This window comes from Podarcis muralis, chromosome 2, assembly GCF_964188315.1.
Source record: "Podarcis muralis chromosome 2, rPodMur119.hap1.1, whole genome shotgun sequence".
NCBI lineage: Eukaryota > Metazoa > Chordata > Lepidosauria > Squamata > Lacertidae > Podarcis > Podarcis muralis.
Window position 1 is genome coordinate 125,284,978 of NC_135656.1, and position 18,291 is coordinate 125,303,268.

General features: G+C 48.8%; 1 protein-coding gene across 1 annotated transcript; it reads right to left on the reverse strand.

The window, feature by feature from the left end:
* Positions 1 to 1,092: 1,092 nt before the first annotated feature.
* Positions 1,093 to 17,025, reverse strand: LOC114591188 (uncharacterized). The gene is made up of 5 exons (XM_077923424.1): positions 16,828 to 17,025; positions 14,587 to 14,740; positions 11,652 to 13,084; positions 9,123 to 9,127; positions 1,093 to 4,067 (listed from the first exon to the last, which is right to left on the reverse strand). Exons 2-5 carry the CDS (start codon positions 14,636 to 14,638, stop codon positions 2,402 to 2,404), a joined length of 3,156 nt encoding a protein of 1,051 aa, XP_077779550.1. The 5' UTR covers positions 14,639 to 14,740; positions 16,828 to 17,025; the 3' UTR covers positions 1,093 to 2,401.
* Between the last annotated feature and the right edge of the window lie 1,266 nt (positions 17,026 to 18,291).

The following is an 18,291-nucleotide window of genomic DNA, read 5'->3' on the forward strand; positions in this document are numbered from 1 at the left end:
TGAAAGGAATTGGTTTTGATGCTTTGATTTCAAAATTTGCAGAGAACAAAGTTAGGGGGGAAAGGTTTTCAGTGCTTACGCTCAAAATGTTAAGTAAATAATAAAACAGAAATACAGGCTTGCAACTGTATCTTATTTTTACTTCTTTTAATAATTTCAATGGGGGGGGGGGTTGACAAAAAATTAATTAATTAATTGCACCGAGTGCCACCTGGCCTTAGTACACCACTGCCCTGAGGTCCCTTCCAACTCTCCATTTCTATGATTCTATGACAGAGGAGATGGGAGATGTTAAAATACAAGAGTTCTATGAATCCTGGAGGAGACTATCAATGGCTAATAGCCAGTTGGAGGTGGCAAAGCTTCTGAATATCAATGGCTACTAGCCCAGGGAGAGGAGAGGGTTCTGTGCTCCTGTTCCGCTGACTAGGTCTCCCATAATCTCCTGGTCTATTCACATAGCCCCTCGCTCCTGAGCTCGGATCCTGCTATCCGGCTTCTATCTGGGGGCACCTGGCCAGCCAGGGAGAGAACTGGAGGCTGAACAAGGTGGGCCAAAAGAACGTGAAGTTCTTATAGGGCCACAGGGTAGGACACAGCCGTTGTGGCTGCGCATCCTCTCCACGCTGCCGCTTGCCCCCCGCCCAGGAGGCAAAGGCCACAGCAGTTGTTTGTTTGCCCCTCCGGTTCCCCTGGCAAAACACCTTCCCTGCTGAATGGCAACAAAGGGCAACGTGTGGAGAACCTGACTGCTGTTTGCTCCGATTCAGCTGTAAAGAGGGGAGAAGTGGGGGAGCCAAGTGTGGACGAGCCCCAAGTGCCTCACGCCAGCAGGATGTCCTCTGGGGAAAGATGATCTGCAAAAAGGATCCCACTTGTCTTCCACTGGGCCACCAGCAGATCCAAATTGATCTCGGCAGCTGGAAGATATAAGATTGCACAGCAAGCTGGGCCTTGTCTGTTGGCCTCTGGGATGTTCTTCTTCAAGGCTTGGCGCCAAGAAGGACGCCTCTCCCAAACCCCACTCGGTGGTGTCATTTACCTTCTGGAGACTCTTGCAAGGGGGGGAGGGAGAAAGAGCTGAACAACTCCTTCAACTCGCATTAGTTTATTTTAATGAGGCACAAAAATAAGGGCAAGACAGGGAGAGGAGGGAAAACACCAGATCAAGATGACAGAAAAGAATGAATCCTTCCTTGAGGAGGCTAAGGCATGATCCAGGCAACACAGCCAACTCATGACTGGGTTGCACGCTGACCTTGCATGTCCTGAAACACACCCCTTCCCTGCAGGTTGTTCCCCCTGGCAGAAGACATGCCGTCATGCACACTGGATTTGGAGGGGGTCTCTGCACATTTCCTCCCTCTTCCCCCCATCACTCACTCCAGTCTCAGGAAGAGCAGGTGCTTTGCTCTGGTGAGGCATTTTAGAAGAGGCGGGTGGCCTGTTCAGTCTCTCTCCTCTGTTCCCCCAGAGTGGGGATCCATGGGTCCTGTGGGATAATGGTTTGGGGCATCACACAACCCACAGTAGGCCTTGGAGATCAGAAGAGTAGGGAAGGGCTCCCCCCGCCCCTTTATTCTGGGGATTAGTAGAGTGGGGGGAGGGACTGATCCAGGCAAGCCAGCTGCAAAGTGGGGTGTCCCACCCCTGCCCAAGTTTGCACTGCAAGATCATCTGTGAAGCAGAGATGGACCCAGCCTCTGGTGGTGGGAGAATACACACAGAGAAGCAAAGTTAGAGGGAACCAGGCAGATGACCGTCTTGGCAGTAGCGCCCAACGTCAAGGACATAAAGAATTACACAACTTTTAGGAGACATCAGAAGGTAGCCCTGTATCAGGAGGTTTTCTATGCTTGATGTTTTCCCCCATGTTTTTAAGCTGTCTACAGTGAGGGCATTGGGAAACCTAGCCAGATGGGCAGGTTATATATACTACTACTACTACTGCTGCTACTGCGGCTGCTGCTGCTACTACTACTATTACCAGCCCTGCTTCCAAAGCAACACTCTCCCCCTCTCTATGTAACATTACATTAAGTCAGGCATCCTCAAACTTGGCCCTCCAGATGTTTTGGGACTGCAACTCCCATCATCCCTAGCTAACAGGTCCAGTGGTCAGGGATGATGGGAGCTGTACTCGCAAAACAGCTGGAGGGCCGAGGGTGGGGACGCCTGCATTAAGTCTTACATTATGCTTACTATTGGGAGATGCTTACTTCATCTCAATACATGGAAGACTTAAACTTTGACAGAAATTCTTTCTATATTGCTGACATTTACATGATTTCTCTCTTGTTTGAGCTTATTAATGTCTTCTAGGTTTTACAATATCAGTGAACTTCTTTGCACAATGCATACACTGAAATGGTCTCTGCCCTTCGAGAGTCTATTGAAATTTTCAAAGTGTTTCACTTGGACGAAAATTCTTTCCACTCTCCATGTGAATCCGTTGATGAATTCTAAGTGTTCGACTTGCACTGAAGCTCTTTCCACACTCTATACATTTGAATGGTTTCTCCCCTGTGTGAATCAGCTGATGAATTCTAAGTGTTCGACTCTCAGTGAAGCTGTTTCCACACTCCATGCATTTAAATGGTTTTCCCCCAGTGTGAATCCGTTGATGAATTCTAAGTGTTCCATGGTCAATGAAGCTCTTTCCACACTCTGTACATTTAAATGGTTTCTCCCCAGTGTGAATCCGTTGATGTTTTTTAAGTGTTCCACTTCCACTGAAGCTCTTTCCACAATCTATACATTTATATGGTTTCTCTCCTGTGTGAATTCGATGATGGGTTCTAAGTGATCCACGATCAATGAAGCTCTTACAGCACACCCTGCAATTAAATGGTTTCTCCCCTGTGTGAGTCCGTTGATGAATTCTAAGTGTTTCACTTTTATGGAAGCTCTTTCCACACTCTATACATTTAAATGGTTTCTCCCCAGTGTGAATCCGCTGATGAATTCTAAGGTTTCCACTAGTAGTAAAGCTCTTTCCACACTCTATACATTTAAATGGTTTCTCCCCTGTGTGAATCACCTGATGAATTTTAAGGTTTCCACTTGCACTGAAGCACTTTCCACACTCTATACATTTAAATGGGTTCTCCCCAGTGTGAGTCCACTTATGAATTCTAAGTTTTTCACTGTCAGTGAAACACTTTCCACACTCTATACATTTATATGGTTTCTCCCCAGTGTGAATCCGTTGATGTATTTTAAATTTTCCACTGTTCCTGAAGCTCTTTCCACACTCCATACATTTAAATGGTTTCTCCCCTGTGTGACTCCGTTGATGAATTCTAAGGTGTCCACTCCCACTGAAGCTCTTTCCACACTCCATGCATTGGAATGGTTTCTCCCCTGTATGAATCCGTTGATGAATTCTAAGTCTTGAACTGTCGGTGAAGCTCGCTCCACACTCTATACATTTAAATGGTTTATTCCCAGTGTGAATCTGTTGATGAACTCTAAGGGCTCCACTCTGACGGAAGCACTTTCCACACTCCATACATTTATATGGTTTCTCCCCAGTGTGAATCCGTTGGTGTATTCTAAGTTTTCCACTGTCAATAAAGCTCTTTCCACACTCCATACATTCAAATGGTTTCTCTCCTGTGTGATTTCTTTGATGTCTTCTAAGTGTTCCGCTACAAGTGAAGGTTTTCCCACACTTCATGCATTCAAATGGTTTCTCTCCTGTGTGAATCCGTTGATGTTTCTTAAGGTTTGAATTCAGACTGAAGCACTTTCCACACTCCATACATCTAAATGGCTTCTCCCCTGTGTGAGTTCGTTCATGTGAACAAAGGTTTGTACTCTTACTGAAGCTCTTTCCGCACTCCACACATGTAAATGGTTTCTCTCCTGTGTGCGTCCGTTGATGAATTCTAAGGTCTCCACTCTGACTGAAGCTCTTTCCACACTCCATGCATTTAAATGGTTTCTCCCCTGTGTGACTCCGTTGATGAATTCTAAGGTTTCCACTACGACTGTAGCTCTTTCCACACTCCATACATTTAAATGGTTTCTCTCCCGTGTGATTCTGTTGATGGTTTCTAAGTGTTCTGCTGCCAGTGAAGTTTGTTCCAGACTCCATACCCTGAAAAGTCTTCTGCACTGCTTGCTTTGGAGCCCGTGGAAAATAAAGTCTTGTTTGGGTTTCAAGGTAGAGAACAAAGGAGTATGAAACACAAAAAGTTCAATTAGCATATTCTCCTTTTTAAACATCTCATTCATTCTCCCATGTCCTCCCCGTGTCATAGAATAATAGAGCTGGAGAGTTGGAAGGGACCCGGGCGCCATTTAGTCCAACCCCCTGCAATGAAGAAATGTCCATGAACATGCCTTCTACTTGTGTCGTTCATAGTTTCTAATGATATATTTCATCCTCTACATACTAATCCTCTACAGAAAGTTTATCAAGAACTTTGCCCACTTGATAGCGCCCATAACTGATTGTCTCAGTGGGAAGAAATTTCTGTGGACTGAGGAGGCACAGAGGGGATTGGATAAACTAAAGAAGGTTTTTGCATCAGAGGGGCAGCTATTGCACATTAACCCCAGACAAGCCGTTGCGAGTGGAAACTGACGCCACTGATCGGGCGATCGGGGCGGTCCTGCTGCAGCAAGATGCTGGGGGAGATTGGAGGCCGTGCATCTTTTTCTCCAGGAAACAACAAATCGGAGCAAAACTAAAGTATCTATGACAAAGAATTGCTGGCTATTTTTGCAGCCTTTAAGCAGTGGAGGCACTTCCTGATGGGGCGAAGCAGCAGATACAGGTGTGCACAGATCACAAGAACCTGGAGTACTGGTGGACCGTGCATGTGCTTTGCCAAAGACAAATACGCTGGTTGGAGTTTTTTGCCAGCTTTAACTTTAGGATCCAGTACGTTCCGGGAGAGCAGAAAGTGAGGGCAGATGCACTATCTCGCAAGCCCGAGAACTGGGAGGAAGAGGGACCTCCCATGGCCAGGCTCATGTTCCCAGGTGACAAATGGACTTGTGAAGGGGCACTAGTGGCATGTTCCCATGCAGTGACATGCAGTGACTTGCATTTTTGGCACAAGCTCATCAGTTTATTTCAGGTAGAGGTGAGCTAAATGGCCTCGCCCCAGTATACCTGAAGGAGCATCTCCACCCCCATCGTTCTGCCCAGACGCTGAGGTCCAGCGCTGAGGGCCTTCTGGCAGTTCCCTCCCTGCGAGAATCAAAGCTACAGGGAACCAGGCAGAGGGCCTTCTCGGTGGTGGTGCCCGCCCTGTGGAACGCCCTCCCACCAGATGTCAAAGAGATAAACAACTACCTGACATTCAGAAGATATCTTAAGGCGGCCCTATTCAGGGAAGTTTTTAATATGTGACATCTTAAGTGTATTTTTGGTCTTTGTGGAAGCTGCCCAGAGTGGCTGGGGAAACCCAGCCAGATGGTGGGGTACAAATTAATAAAATATTTTATTATTATTATTATTATTATTATTATTATTATTATTATTATTATTATGAAGCAAAGGCTCACTCAGGCTGAGGTGAGCCACGACACTGCTCCCAGGGAAACAGAAAGGGAGAGTGACATGCTGCTTCTGTCACATAGTTTTCGCCAGGGAAATAAACGTAAGGAAGAAAGGAGGAGAGGGAGGTTTCCCGGGCTTTTGTGCTGGAGAGCAAACCAGAAGAAACCACTCCCGGAATCTACTAGTGATTGAGGCAGATATAGATTTTGGACTTCTGCACTGTACATAGTTTTCCACTCACTAAAACCTATAAAAGGCAGGACGGAGTCCTGGCTGTTTACTTCGTGAGCAACCACACACATTCCTCACAGTAAGTATACAAACCACATGTCTGAAAAATTACAGGAGAACCATCCTGAAATCATTTTAACTCTCCCAATGCCATAATAATAATAACTTATTATTTATACCCTGGCTATCTGGCTGAGTTTCCCAAGCCACTCTGGGGAATCAAGTGTTAAAAACAATACAGCATTAAATATTAACAACTTCCCTAAACAGGGCTGCCTTCAGATGTCTTTTAAAAATGGGATAGCTGCTTAATTCCTTGACATCTGATGGGAGGGCGTTCCACAGGGCAAGCGCCACTACCCAGAAGGCCCTCTGTCTGGTTCCCTGTAACCTCACTTCTTGCAGGGAGGGAACCGCCAGAAGGCCCTCGGCGCTGCATCTCAGTGTCCAGGTTGAACGATGGAGGTGGAGACGCTCCTTCAGGTATACAGGACTGAGGCCATTTAGGGCTTTCAAGGTCAGCACCAACACTTTGAATTGTGCTCAGAAACGTACTCAAATATTCCTCTGCAGTAAAGGAGGCAAATGGAAGCCTTCCCATTGTCTTTGTGCTTACAAATACTGCCTTAAGGAGGGATGAACAGGGTGGGCCTGTGACCTGGATTCAGGAACTAAAGTATTTACCATCACAAAAGAATGGCCAGGCTGCCCAGATAATGCAGTTAGTGACCATTAACAGGTATCCTTGGGGACAGGTTTTCTGCTGTTGACCGCCTCCTGTGATCTATTCCTGCTGTAGACAGTCTCCTTCTGTATGATATTTGGGGGGGGGGGGTCTTGGGTGGGCAACTTCAAAAGACTATATAAGGCCTTGCACACCTCCCTCCTGGTTGTGGTGAGGGGGGGGGGGGGACACTGTTGCAATAAAGATCAGGCTTACTAGCCGCTTTGCTTCTCCATATACTCTGGTTGGCCTCTGTTATTTTCTCCCACCTACCGTATTTTTCGCTCCATAAGGCGCACCTGATCATAAGGCGCACCTAGGTTCTAGAGGGGGAATTCAAGAAAAAAATATTATTTAAAGGGAGCGCTGAGCAGAGCTCCCGGTGCCCTGCGGAGGCTTTGCGCCACTAAGGCAGAAGCTAATACAGCTAGAGGGAGCGCTGCGCAGCCCGGGCTTCCCCCGCCAGCCCTGACAAGCTCTGGGAGTATTCCCCACCTCCCGCAAAAGCCCACAGGAGCTGCGCACCCTTTAAGGAGAGTGCGGCTCCTGCGAGCTTTTTTACGAGGTGGGAGAAGGGACTGACGCAGCCAGTTAGTCCCTTCTCCCTCCTCAGGGAAAAGCCCCCAAGAGCGGCGTGCTTTTTAAAGGGTGTGCGGCTTCTGCGGGAGGTGGGGGAATTCTGTAAGATTATTTGGGGAAGTTTTTCTAATGAGAAGATATTGTCACAGATGCTTGTTTTTGCCATTCTCAAAAGTGTGAATTTGTGTCTGCAGAGATAACATGCCTTTTCTTCACAGGAAAAATGTTATAAAATAAACATACAGAGTTGAGGGGTAACCTTAATCCCATTGTTCCTTTGCAGATTTATATACACAGAATCAACCCCTTAAAATTCTAAGTTCCAAGAGGTTCAATGAACAGATGGTTTGCAGCGGAAGAGATCTGCACAAGTAGCTAAGTGTGAAGCAGTAAAAACGAAAGTGCAACCTTGTGAGCAGAATACTCCACACATCTTGGGCTCTTTGTGTAATAATTGTGCAAGTCAGACTTGAGGCAAGCGCTGAAGGCTCTTCAGGGCTGGCAACCTCTTTCCAATCCCACTGGGTTCCAACAACCGCACTAACACTTAACTGTACAGGATAGGCACCTGGATGCAGAATCCAATCCAAAGGGGTGGCTGGTAGTGGAGGAGGTGAAATGCTTAAGTTCTGAGTTTTTCATGTGCGCTAAAACTCAGTCTGCTTGGCTGTTGTTTTTTATTAAAAATATGTTTACCAACATGCTATAATATTATTGTTTTAGTTAAATAAATTGCTTAAGTTGTGATTAAGGAAATGATTATTTTTCTCCTTCCAATAAATTACAGCAGAAATGTTGTCCAAATATACAGTTAACTTATTAAGCCTCAGAATGATTTCATAATTATCTGTCTATGTATTTCTAATAGTGTAACCACATTAGAAATTTTTGATTTAAATAGAATCATATTGACTTTAAAAAGCAGAGACATCACCTTACCAACAAAGGTGCTGAGCATCTCTCGGCCCCCCAGGAAAGAGAAAGGGGAGTCTGGCGGTGCTGCTGCTGCTGCCCAGGAGATCTTGCAAGGTGTAGATCCCTGCAGGTGTTGGGTCCCCCCTTCCCCCCTGGGTCGGGGCCTGGATCGGGGCCCCTGTCGACGGGCCCCAGGGAGGGCGCTTTCCTTACGGGGGGGTCTCTTTGTCCTCCTCCCCCTCTTATCCCCCCCTCTATTTCCCCCCCTCCTCTCCCCCTCTTTACCTCTTGGTCCTCCGCCTCCCTGGCTCCGGATTAGTCCGCTCTCCTTGTCTGCAATAGAAAGGGGGGCGGCGGCGACGGGGGGGAGGGGGGGGCTCTTCAGCGACGCCCCTCCTCCTTTCCCTGTCTGGAAACTTCCGGCGCATTTCGCGGCGACACTTCCGGCTCCTTTTCCGACGCGCTTGCCCCTAGAGCTACATCTCCAAGAGCAGCCCCTCCCTGTGTCCGGAGGGGAAGGAGACGGGGCGGCGCTGCCTCTGGCCTCCTGCTCTGGGGGCTCCATGGGGACCCGGCCCCCGCCCCCCAACTGGCGGCAGGGAGGGGGGGAAGCTGGGCAAGTTGAGGCAGGGGGAGGATCTCCTTCTGGGCCTCCTTCTGCATGCCAAGCCCTCAGCCGGGGTCCTTCTGCATGCAGAGCAACTGCTGCATTGCTGAGCTACGCCCCCCAACAGCCAAGCCCAGCTTCAAACACCAGCCCCCCCCCCCACTGGACTCAGAGGCAGGGAGGGACTCCAGACAGACAGAGGCGCCCTTGCTCTGGAATTCCCTTGCCAGCAGGGAGACTTCAAAAGCCCCCCCCCCCCATGCCTCCCCCTTCCCTCATTCAGTAGGGAGACTTCTCATCTTGTGGTTTGGTCATTTCAAATCCAGTTTTTCTCTCTCTCCCTGCAATTTTAATACTGTTGTTGGTTTCCTTGTTTGAATTATTCTGTTTACTAGTGATATTTCACATAGCCTTTGTGAATGCAAAGCAATTCTGGCTCTCATGATCCCTGCCGGGTATTAAGTGTCGTTCTAACCTCCCTATTGCAGGTGGAAAGAGGAATGTGGGGCTTGCTTATAATATCTTCGGGTGGCAGGATTAAGATATGGGACTGGGACTTTCAGATTCACATGAGATTTCTTCCGCAAAGAGGCCTGAAGATGTTTGGCTTTACCTGTCCCAGTTGTCGTCCCAATAGCCGCAGTGGGGCTTCTCCAGCCAGGTGCCAGGGCAGGGCAGGAGGCTGCGTTGGCCGGAGAAGACAGAAGCAGTAGCAGCAGAAGAGTTTGGATTTGATATCCCGCTTTATCACAATCCGAAGGAGTCTCAAAGCGTCTCACATTCTCCTTTCCCTTCCTCCCCCACAAGAAACACTCTGTGAGGTGAGTGGGGCTGAGAGACTTCAGAGAAGTGTGACTGGCCCAAGTAACCCAGCAGCTGCATGTGGAGAAGCGGGGAATCAAACCCGGTTCCCCAGATTACAAGACTACTGCTCTTAACCACTATACCACACAGCCCTGGTGGAGAACCGGTAGGGGAACCAGGGCATTGCCAGAGCTTTTACCCACCAACTGCTGCTGCTTCCCAACCCGCAAGTGGCAGCTGCGGCCGCTGCAACAAATTGCCTGAACGCCATGGGAGGAATGAAGGAGGGAGGGGGTGACAAAGAAAGCGCGTGAGGAAGCGGCACGGAGAAGGTGCGCAGAAAAGGAAGGAAGGGCGGACTGAGGGAGAGGGAGGAGCAGCAAGAGGAAAACGCAGCAGCAGCCGGCAGTCACATCCCCCCCTCCCCAGCGCCACCCTTCTGAGGCAGGCAGGCGGGTGAGCCGACTCCCCCCGTTGGAGCGACCCATTGTGGGACAAGATTGCTCGTCCCTGAGGAGAAAAGTGCCGCCGGGTGAGGGAGAGGGAAAGAACGTGCGTGCTGGCAATCCACGCGGCGATTCCCGGACCGTCCGCAGGCCGGATCTAGAAGGCAATTGCGCCTGATCCGGCCCACAGGCCTTAGTTTGCCAACCCAGATGCTTGGAGATTCAGACCCCCATTAGAACAAGAGTAAACATGTTCTTCTGATTCAAAGGATTCTGCGGGAAGAAGAAACATGATCTGGATATTGAAGGAACTGCCTACAGGATTAAAGACTGTAGAGATCCAGCCAAGAACTATATCAGATCAAAACTGAAAATGGGTGATAATGAAGGGTGAAAAGAGTTCATTGTATAGATGGAGACTAAATAAGGGTTTATTTGAAAAACACTGAATTACAACATATTCCAATTACGTTAGAGTATCAAAAAATGTTAAAAACATTTGGAAATATAGGGGAGGATGAAACTATCACTTTTACGAAGGATTTCAACCATAAAGAGAAATGTTTTACCTAAGATACTGTTTTTATTTTAAATTACCAATAATAAACAATACAAGCTTCTTTAACGAATGGCAAAGAGATATTTCATGATTAACCTGGCAGGGGGGAAACACCAAGAATAAAGTATAAAATTTTGATAGATACTAAAAATAGAGGTGGCTTCGCACTGCTAGATTTTCTACTACGAGGCAGCCTCTTTGTGTTGGTTAAAAGAATGGATATCGTTGGACAACACACTATTGCTGGATTCTCAGTGAAATCTCGGTTGTAGAAGGCTTTGGAAGTTGAACGTTTGGGGCTTTCAAACGCCAAGAAACCAGAGGTGAATGCTTCCATTTTTGAATGCAATTTGTAAATAAAATTATATACAGTGGTGCCTCAGGTTAAGTACTTAATTCGTTCCGGAGGTCCGTTCTTAACCTGAAGCACCACTTTAGCTAATGAGGCCTCCTGCTGCTGCTCCGCCGCTGGAGCATGGTTTCTGTTCTCATCCTGAAGCAAAGTTCTTAACCTGAAGCACTATTTCTGGGTTAGCAGAGTCTGTAACCTGAAGCGTATGTAACCCGAGGTACCACTGTATTAATAAAACTATCTATATATAAAGCAATTGAAACACTTCCCACACTGTTGGGTTGAAATAAGCGACAGACGAATGGCAAGGTGTCATACGGGAGGCATCTCTCGAGCATGTCTCGGAGGGTCCCTTTTATTGAATATTACAGCATTACATATGTGCTTGTTGCAGATTGTTTAACATGAATACAATGCAAGGGTTGAATATAGGTATTAATCATCAATAGATTAAAGGGTGGGAAAGGGAGCACAGAATTGGACAGGCGTGAAACCTCCTTATTAAACTATTAACTAGTGATTGAGTATCAAGACTTAAACTATTACTAATGATTGATTTTGCATGACATGAAAGAACATAACCATTGCGTTCCGTAGATGTGGTCAACAATGTGTTAAGAACAGGTCAGGGTACTGAACTCAATGTGAACTGATCAGAACATTCCCAGACCCATGCGTAGAGGCAAAAACATCCCAGCATCCATCCCAGCACCACACTCCTTCCATTCAAACCATTTTAGATTTTTCAGTTTGTGGATTGTAGGGTTTCAACTCTTAAAGCTTTTCCTCCTTGCGAGTCCATTGATGGTTTCTAAGAACATCAGGACTGAAGCTCTATGTACGCTCCATATACGTAAGCGCCATACATTTAAATGGTTTCTCCCGTGTGAGTCCGTTGATGTCTTCTAACATTTCCAACATTGGTGAAGCCCTTTCCACACTCCTTACATTTAAATGGTTTCTCCCCTGTGTGAGTTTGATGATGGATACTAAGTGCTGTACCATCAATAAAGCTCTGTCCACATTCCATGCATTTAAATGGTTTCTCCCCTGTGTGAGTCCGTTGATGTTTTCTAAATGTTCCACTGCGATTGAAGCTCTTTCCGCACTCGGTGCATTTAAATGGTTTCTCCCCAGTGTGAGTTCGATGATGGGTTCTCAGCTCTCTTCTCTCAATAAAACTCTTTCCACATTCCATGCATTTAAATGGTTTTTCACCTGAGTGAGTCCATTGATGTCTTCTTACTGCTCTATTACAAGTGAAGCTCTTTCCACACTCCTTACATTCAAATGGTTTTTCCCCTGTGTGAGTCCGTTGATGGATTCTAAGTGTTCCACTAGAAGTGAAGCTCTTTCCACAATCCATACATTCAAATGGTTTCTCCCCTGTGTGTGTCCATTGATGGATTCTAAGTGTTCTACTGCGATTGAAGCTTTTTCCACATACCATACATTCAAATGGTTTCTCCCCTGTGTGAGTTTGATGATGGATATTAAGTGCTGTACCATCAATAAAGCTCTTTCCACATTCCATACATTTAAATGGTTTTTCCCCTGTGTGAATCTGTTTATGTTTTCTCAGTGTTTCACTGTGACTGAATCTCTTTCCACAATCCATACATTCATATGGTTTTTCCCCTGTGTGATTTCGATAATGGATTCTAAGTGTTCTACTGACAGTGAAGCTCTTATCACACAGCATACATTTAAATGGTTTTTCCCCAGTGTGAGTTTTATGATGAATATTCAGTCCTCTCTTTGTACTGAAGCTCTTTCCACACTCCAAACATTTAAATGGTTTCTCCCCTGTGTGAATCCGTTGATGGATTCTAAGGTGTCTACTCTGACTGAAGCTCTTTACACATTCCATGCATTTGAATGGTTTCTCGCCCGTGTGTGTCTGTTGATGTTTTCTAAATGATCCACTATCGGTGAAGCTCTTTCCACACTCCATACATTTATATGGTTTTTCCCCTGTGTGGGTTCGTTGATGGTTTCTAAGGTGTCCAATCTGACTGAAGCTCTTTCCACACTCCTTACATTTATATGGTTTCTCCCCTGTGTGAGTGTGTTTATGTATACGAAGGTTTGAACTCCAACCAAAGCTTTTTCCACACTCCATGCATTTAAATGGTTTCTCTCCTGTGTGAGTCCGTTGATGTTTTCCAAGTGTTCCACTGTCAGTGAAACTCTTCCCACACTCCATACTTTCAAATTGTTTCTCCTCTCTCTTTTCAGAATCCATGAATTTATATGGTTTCTTTGTTATTCCCATTGGACATGGCCCTCCAGAATTTTGACTGCCTTCTCCATTGTCTTCTTTCAACAGGGAGGAGCGGGGGGAAAGGAAACCTAGGAAGAGAACAAAGGAATATTACACACATCAATTAGCACCTGCTCTTATTTTGACATCTCGTACATTCTTTCCTGTCCTCCATATGAAATTTTTCGGAAAGACAGATGAAATAATGTTAAATAATGGTAATGCATCATCATGATTTAGAATAATTATATGCCACCGGGTCTCGCACCTGTCTCCTGACACTGGCTTATCTTAGCGGAGATTCCCTGTCCAGGCCTCTCTCACTGTTCTTCCTCCTTTGCCCTGGGTGGCCAAGGGCTTCTGGATATTCTAGCTCTGCTCCAACTGGGATTTATTTATTAAATTGTTATACCTCTCTTCATCTGAAGATCACAAGATAAAAATATGTGTTACACTGAAAAGGTGAGTATTAAAGGTGAATAACACTGATTGTGGGAAAGAATAGAAAGATGATGAAACCAGTGGTGTGTCCACCTGAATGTAATATAATAAGAATAAGAATAAGAATAATGAAGTGTAAAGAAGAAACCAATCTTCAAATCAGTTTCATATTCCCTGGCTGTATTTCTCAGCCATGATTGTGACTCAGAATCTTAGCCACACTTTATTCTAGATTATCAACTGGATCTCTTTGTAATAGGAGCCAGACATCCCTGGGATTTCATCCAGACATTCCTTTAGTGTGGGCAGCAGCAGCGGAGGAAGGAAGGAATTCACTTTGGGGGCAAACCATTTCCTTCAGAAGGTCTTCCCCAGCGGCCAGCAGGGTTGATAAACTGCTCAGTGTGGACACCTTGGCTTTATAGTGTTAGGGTCTGGATACCAATCACAATCCCTTGGAAATGTCTCAAGAACCCTTAAGATCCAGTTCCACCAACTCCAAAGTAACACTGAGCCCTAGAGGAACCTTCTATGCTGAGTTGAGGCATCTCTGGCCCTCCAGATGTGGTTGGACTCAAAGTACCACCTGCCCAAGCAAGGATGGCCCATGGCCAGGAAGGATGGGAGTCTTATCTGGGGGGACACACTTTCTCCATCTTCCCCATCCTATGAAAACGCTTTCATTTCTCCTTTCTCCGTGATCTCCAACATCTTCCTGATACAGTCCAACCAACTGCTCACATTCCCAAATCATCCTGCACCATTGACTTCCCAAGGCTGCTGCATTGTGTCTGGGACACTGGCAATGGGACAGCACCTTCCACTGGATGAGAGGATAGAGGGTTTATTCAGGGCTGGCCAAATGGGACTCCGCTCCGTCCCCTCCTTGTCCCCCCTGCATCTGCTGCTTGAGGGGGCTGCCTCAGTTTCCCTAGTGGGGGAGCAGGCCCCGAGAACAGCCTTCTCTCTGCCGCCCCAAATACAGGAAACACGACAAAGAAGGCCTTAGAGTGTCACCGTGGAACATAACAACAACAACAACAACAACTGGTTGTAAGTCCCTTTGGGCTGCCCTGGGCAAGAGAAAGCAACTAATAGATTCAATAAATAAATAACAATAAGAATAACTGAAACTGCAGCACAGAGGTACCTCGGGTTAAGTACTCAATTCGTTCTGGTGGTTGAGAAAGTGTTCTTAACATAATGGGGCCTCCTGCTGCTGCCGCGCCGCTGGAGCACAATGTCTGTTCTCATCCTGGGTTAGCGGAGTCTGTAACCTGAAGCGTATTTAACCCGAGGTACCACTGTAATAATAATAATAATGCAGGCTCTTGAGGGGGGGACATAGGAACCCACCCATTTCCATAACAATCTTCCCCATCCCTTAAATCCCACAGAGTTAAGAGATCTGATATAGTGGGAATAATGGAAAGCAGGTGAGAAGGAGTTGGGCCCAGGTGTCTTGGGGGGGGGGGTTGCCTTTAGATGCTTCTCCACGGAAACACAGGCATGTGGGAGAGACTGGAGTTGCCCAGAGAGAAGCCTCAAAGGGGGGGGGGGGATAATAAAGGGGGCTTCCTCCCTTTCCTCTTTCCCCCCATGGTTGGACTCGCTCTAACAGCCCCCAGCGCCCTCTGCAGCTCCTGATCTGGGACCTAAGGCAGGGCAAGGACTGAGCATCAGGGGAGGAGAGGGTGGCTGGATCGGGGCTCCTGCTCAGGGATCTCTCCCTGGTCTACGTGGAGTCCTGGCAGATTCCTGGGCAGGAGGGAGAAGTCAAGGCAGGCGGCCCCCCAGTCCCTCTCTCTTTCTCCAAGATGGCTTCGATCCCTCCCCAGGGATGCTTCCCTTCCTCCCTCCGCCCCCCAACTTCCTCTGCCCTCCTCCCTCCACCCCAGGGTCCCATTTGTGCCAAATTGGAGGGGAGGGGAGGGGAGGGAGAGGGGGGTCTCCATCCAGGCCTCTCTCGCCCCCCATTAACCCTTCCATGGACTCCCCACTCTCCCCCCAAAGGGGACCCACCAAGCCTAGGATCGCGGCGCCCCAGGGATTCCTGCCAGGGGGTTCAAGTCCCAGCCCTGGGGGGGGGGCTCCCATTTCTATTGCCCCAAAGGCGCCCAGGGGGGGGGCAGGGGAGCTGAGCATCTTAAAAAGCGGGAACCCACCCATTGCTTGGAAGCTGTGGCTGGATGGTTACGTGGGAGCCAGTTGAAGTTAAATCCCTCGAAGACAGAGGTCCTCTGGCTGGGACGGGACGATATGAGATTGAGGGGGCAACTCCCATCTCTTACGGGGGTGCAATTAGTGCCAGCACCGTCCGTTAAGAGTTTGGGTGTAATCTTCGATACCTCCCTCTCCATGGAGGCGCAGATTGCAGCCATAACAAAGGCGGCATTTTTTCATCTCCGCCAAGCTAAGCAGTTGGCTCCTTACCTCTCTCGCCCTGACCTAGCCACTGTGATCCACGCGACGGTCACCTCCAGACTGGATTATTGTAACTCGCTCTACGTGGGGCTGCCCTTGAGACTGACCCAGAAACTCCAGCGGGTGCAGAATGCCGCAGCGAGACTCCTTACGGGGTCTTCGCTACGAGATCACATTCATCCGGTGCTATACCAGCTGCACTGGCTCCCGGTGGAGTACAGGATCAGGTTTAAGGTGCTGGTTTTAACCTTCAAAGCCCTATACGGCCTAGGACCCTCGTACCTACGGGACCGCCTCTCCTGGTATGCACCAGAGGAACTTACGGTCTTCAAATAAAAACATCTTGAAGGTCCCAGGCCACAGAGAGGTTAGGCTGGCCTCAACTAGAGCCAGAGCTTTTTCGACTGCGGCTCCAACCTGGTGGAACGCTCTGTCACAAGAGACAAGGGCCCTGCAGGACTTGACATCTTTCCGCAGGGCCTGCAAGACAGAGCTGTTCCACCAGGCCTTTGGTCAGGGCGCAGCCTGACTCCCTCCTTTGGCAATCTTCACAAAACTTTAGTTTATGGTTGCCATCAATTTGTATTTTAATTGATTTTTATAATGTTTTTATAATGTTGCATTGTTTTAGTGTTGTTAGCCGCCCTGAGCCCGGCTTCGGCTGGGGAGGGCGGGATATAAATAAAATTTATTATTATTATTATTATTATTATTATTGCGCTGCAAAGGAGATCTTGCAATGCAAACCCTGCCGGTGCTCCCTCTGCAGGAAGCCCCCCCGCACCCCCCGCAGTAAAAGGCAGGAAGGCTGATCTGGGGGGGGGGGGAGCGTGCAATGCAATCCCTGCGAATGGAGGGGCCTCGATCTCCAGCCGGATTGCATGGATCGGGGCCTCTGCAGATAGCGCCCAAGACGTTGTTGGGGGGGGGTCCCTGCCCCCTTTCCCTCCCCGCCCTACAGCTTTACCTCTTTGTCCTCTCTGTCCCTCCGCTTCCATCGCTCGCTATTCTATTCCGATTTCCTGTCTCGGGGGGTCTCCAAGGACGCGCCCCCTCTGAGGGAGGGGCTCCTTTCCCCTCCCCTCCGGCTCCCTTTCCGAATGCGTCTGCCCAGAGAGCTACGGAGAAGAAGAGCCGCCCCTCCGGCACCTAAACCTGCCCCTCCCCCGCTCGCCGGATCCCCAGATCCGCCCCAGATTTCACCCCCCCCCCGCCCCAAATCCTGTCCCCCTTCCCAGCTGCCCTGTTTGCAGATTCAGGGGGAGGAAAAGCGCCTCCTTCTCCCCCCCCCCCAATATATAGATATATTTCGCACCTCTTTCCCCTCCTCCTCCGCAGAGCTGCTCCTCTTCCGGGAAGGTGGATCAGGCCCCTCCCTCCCCCCTTGGCCCCCTCCCTGCCTCTTTAGGAAGCGGAGCTCACTGACCCGGGGGGGGGGGAAGAATGAGTGGCCCCTCCCTCCCCGAAGACACCAATTCTCCTCCTCCCAATCCAGCTCCGTTTTCCTGATTCTCTCCTGAGAAAGTCCCGGGTTCGATCCCCGGAGGCGGCAGGGAAGGAGACCCCCCCCCAACTGGGAAAAAGTCCTCCGGGGCAGGAAGGGGACACCCCCCCCTTCATCTCTTTTAATCCCTTGCCGGGGGGGTCCGGTCAGTTTCACCCCCATTTCCCGACGGGGGGGAGGCAGGGCCGGGGCGCAGGGGGTCCCCGTTACAACAGCCCCGCAAAGTAGACCGGAGTTGCTGCGCAAAGGTTCCCCCCCCCCCCATTCGTAGCAAAGAGCTCTTCCGCCGCCCCTCCTCTCCAGATCCAGGGCTCCCCCCTTCCTCTCCCCCTTTGAAGACAGAGCCAGAGCATCGCCCCCTCTCATGGGAGTCTCTTCCCCTGCCAAACAGCTCTTGCTGGCAAAGGTTTCGTCAGAATCGCCTTTCTTGCAGCTTGAAGCCCTGGGTTCGAGTCCTACCCTACAGCCTAGAACAGAGTTATCTTTCTTTGTTGCTGCATCACCCTGTGGACTCAGGTTAAGCTAGTGGTCCACCGAGACCCCTGGATCCTTCCCACATGTACTGCTAGTCAGCCAGGTGTCCCCCATCCTCTATTTGTGCAGGTGGGTCTTCCTGCCTAAGTGCAGGACCTGACATTTGTCCCTGTTGAAGTTCATTCTGTTACTCATTCTGTTAGGCAAGGACGTGACCCAGCGGAGATGCTATTCCTGTTACAGGAAATCTCAGGGGAGCATCAATAGCGCAAGTTGCACCCAAATTCTCGGTCCTCGTCCTCCCGAGTGGTGGATCTATGGCTGGGCAGGATCTGTCCCGCCTCAGACTGCAGGGGAGGCAGCTGGCAGGATGGACTGCTCCCCAGTGCCCTCCTTCTCCCAAGGGAGGAGGGTCCTGGCTGGACATCTCCTCCCCCCTGACTTGGTCTGCTT

Coding starts and splice junctions, on each gene's coding strand:
- LOC114591188 (XM_077923424.1), bottom strand. CDS start 14,638: ATGTTAAGAACACTTTCTCAACCACCAGAACGAATTGAGTACTTAACC. Junction 13,085..14,586: donor AATTGAGTACTTAACCCGAG/GTACCTCTGTGC, acceptor TTCTCTTCCTAG/GTTTCCTTTCCCCCCGCTCC.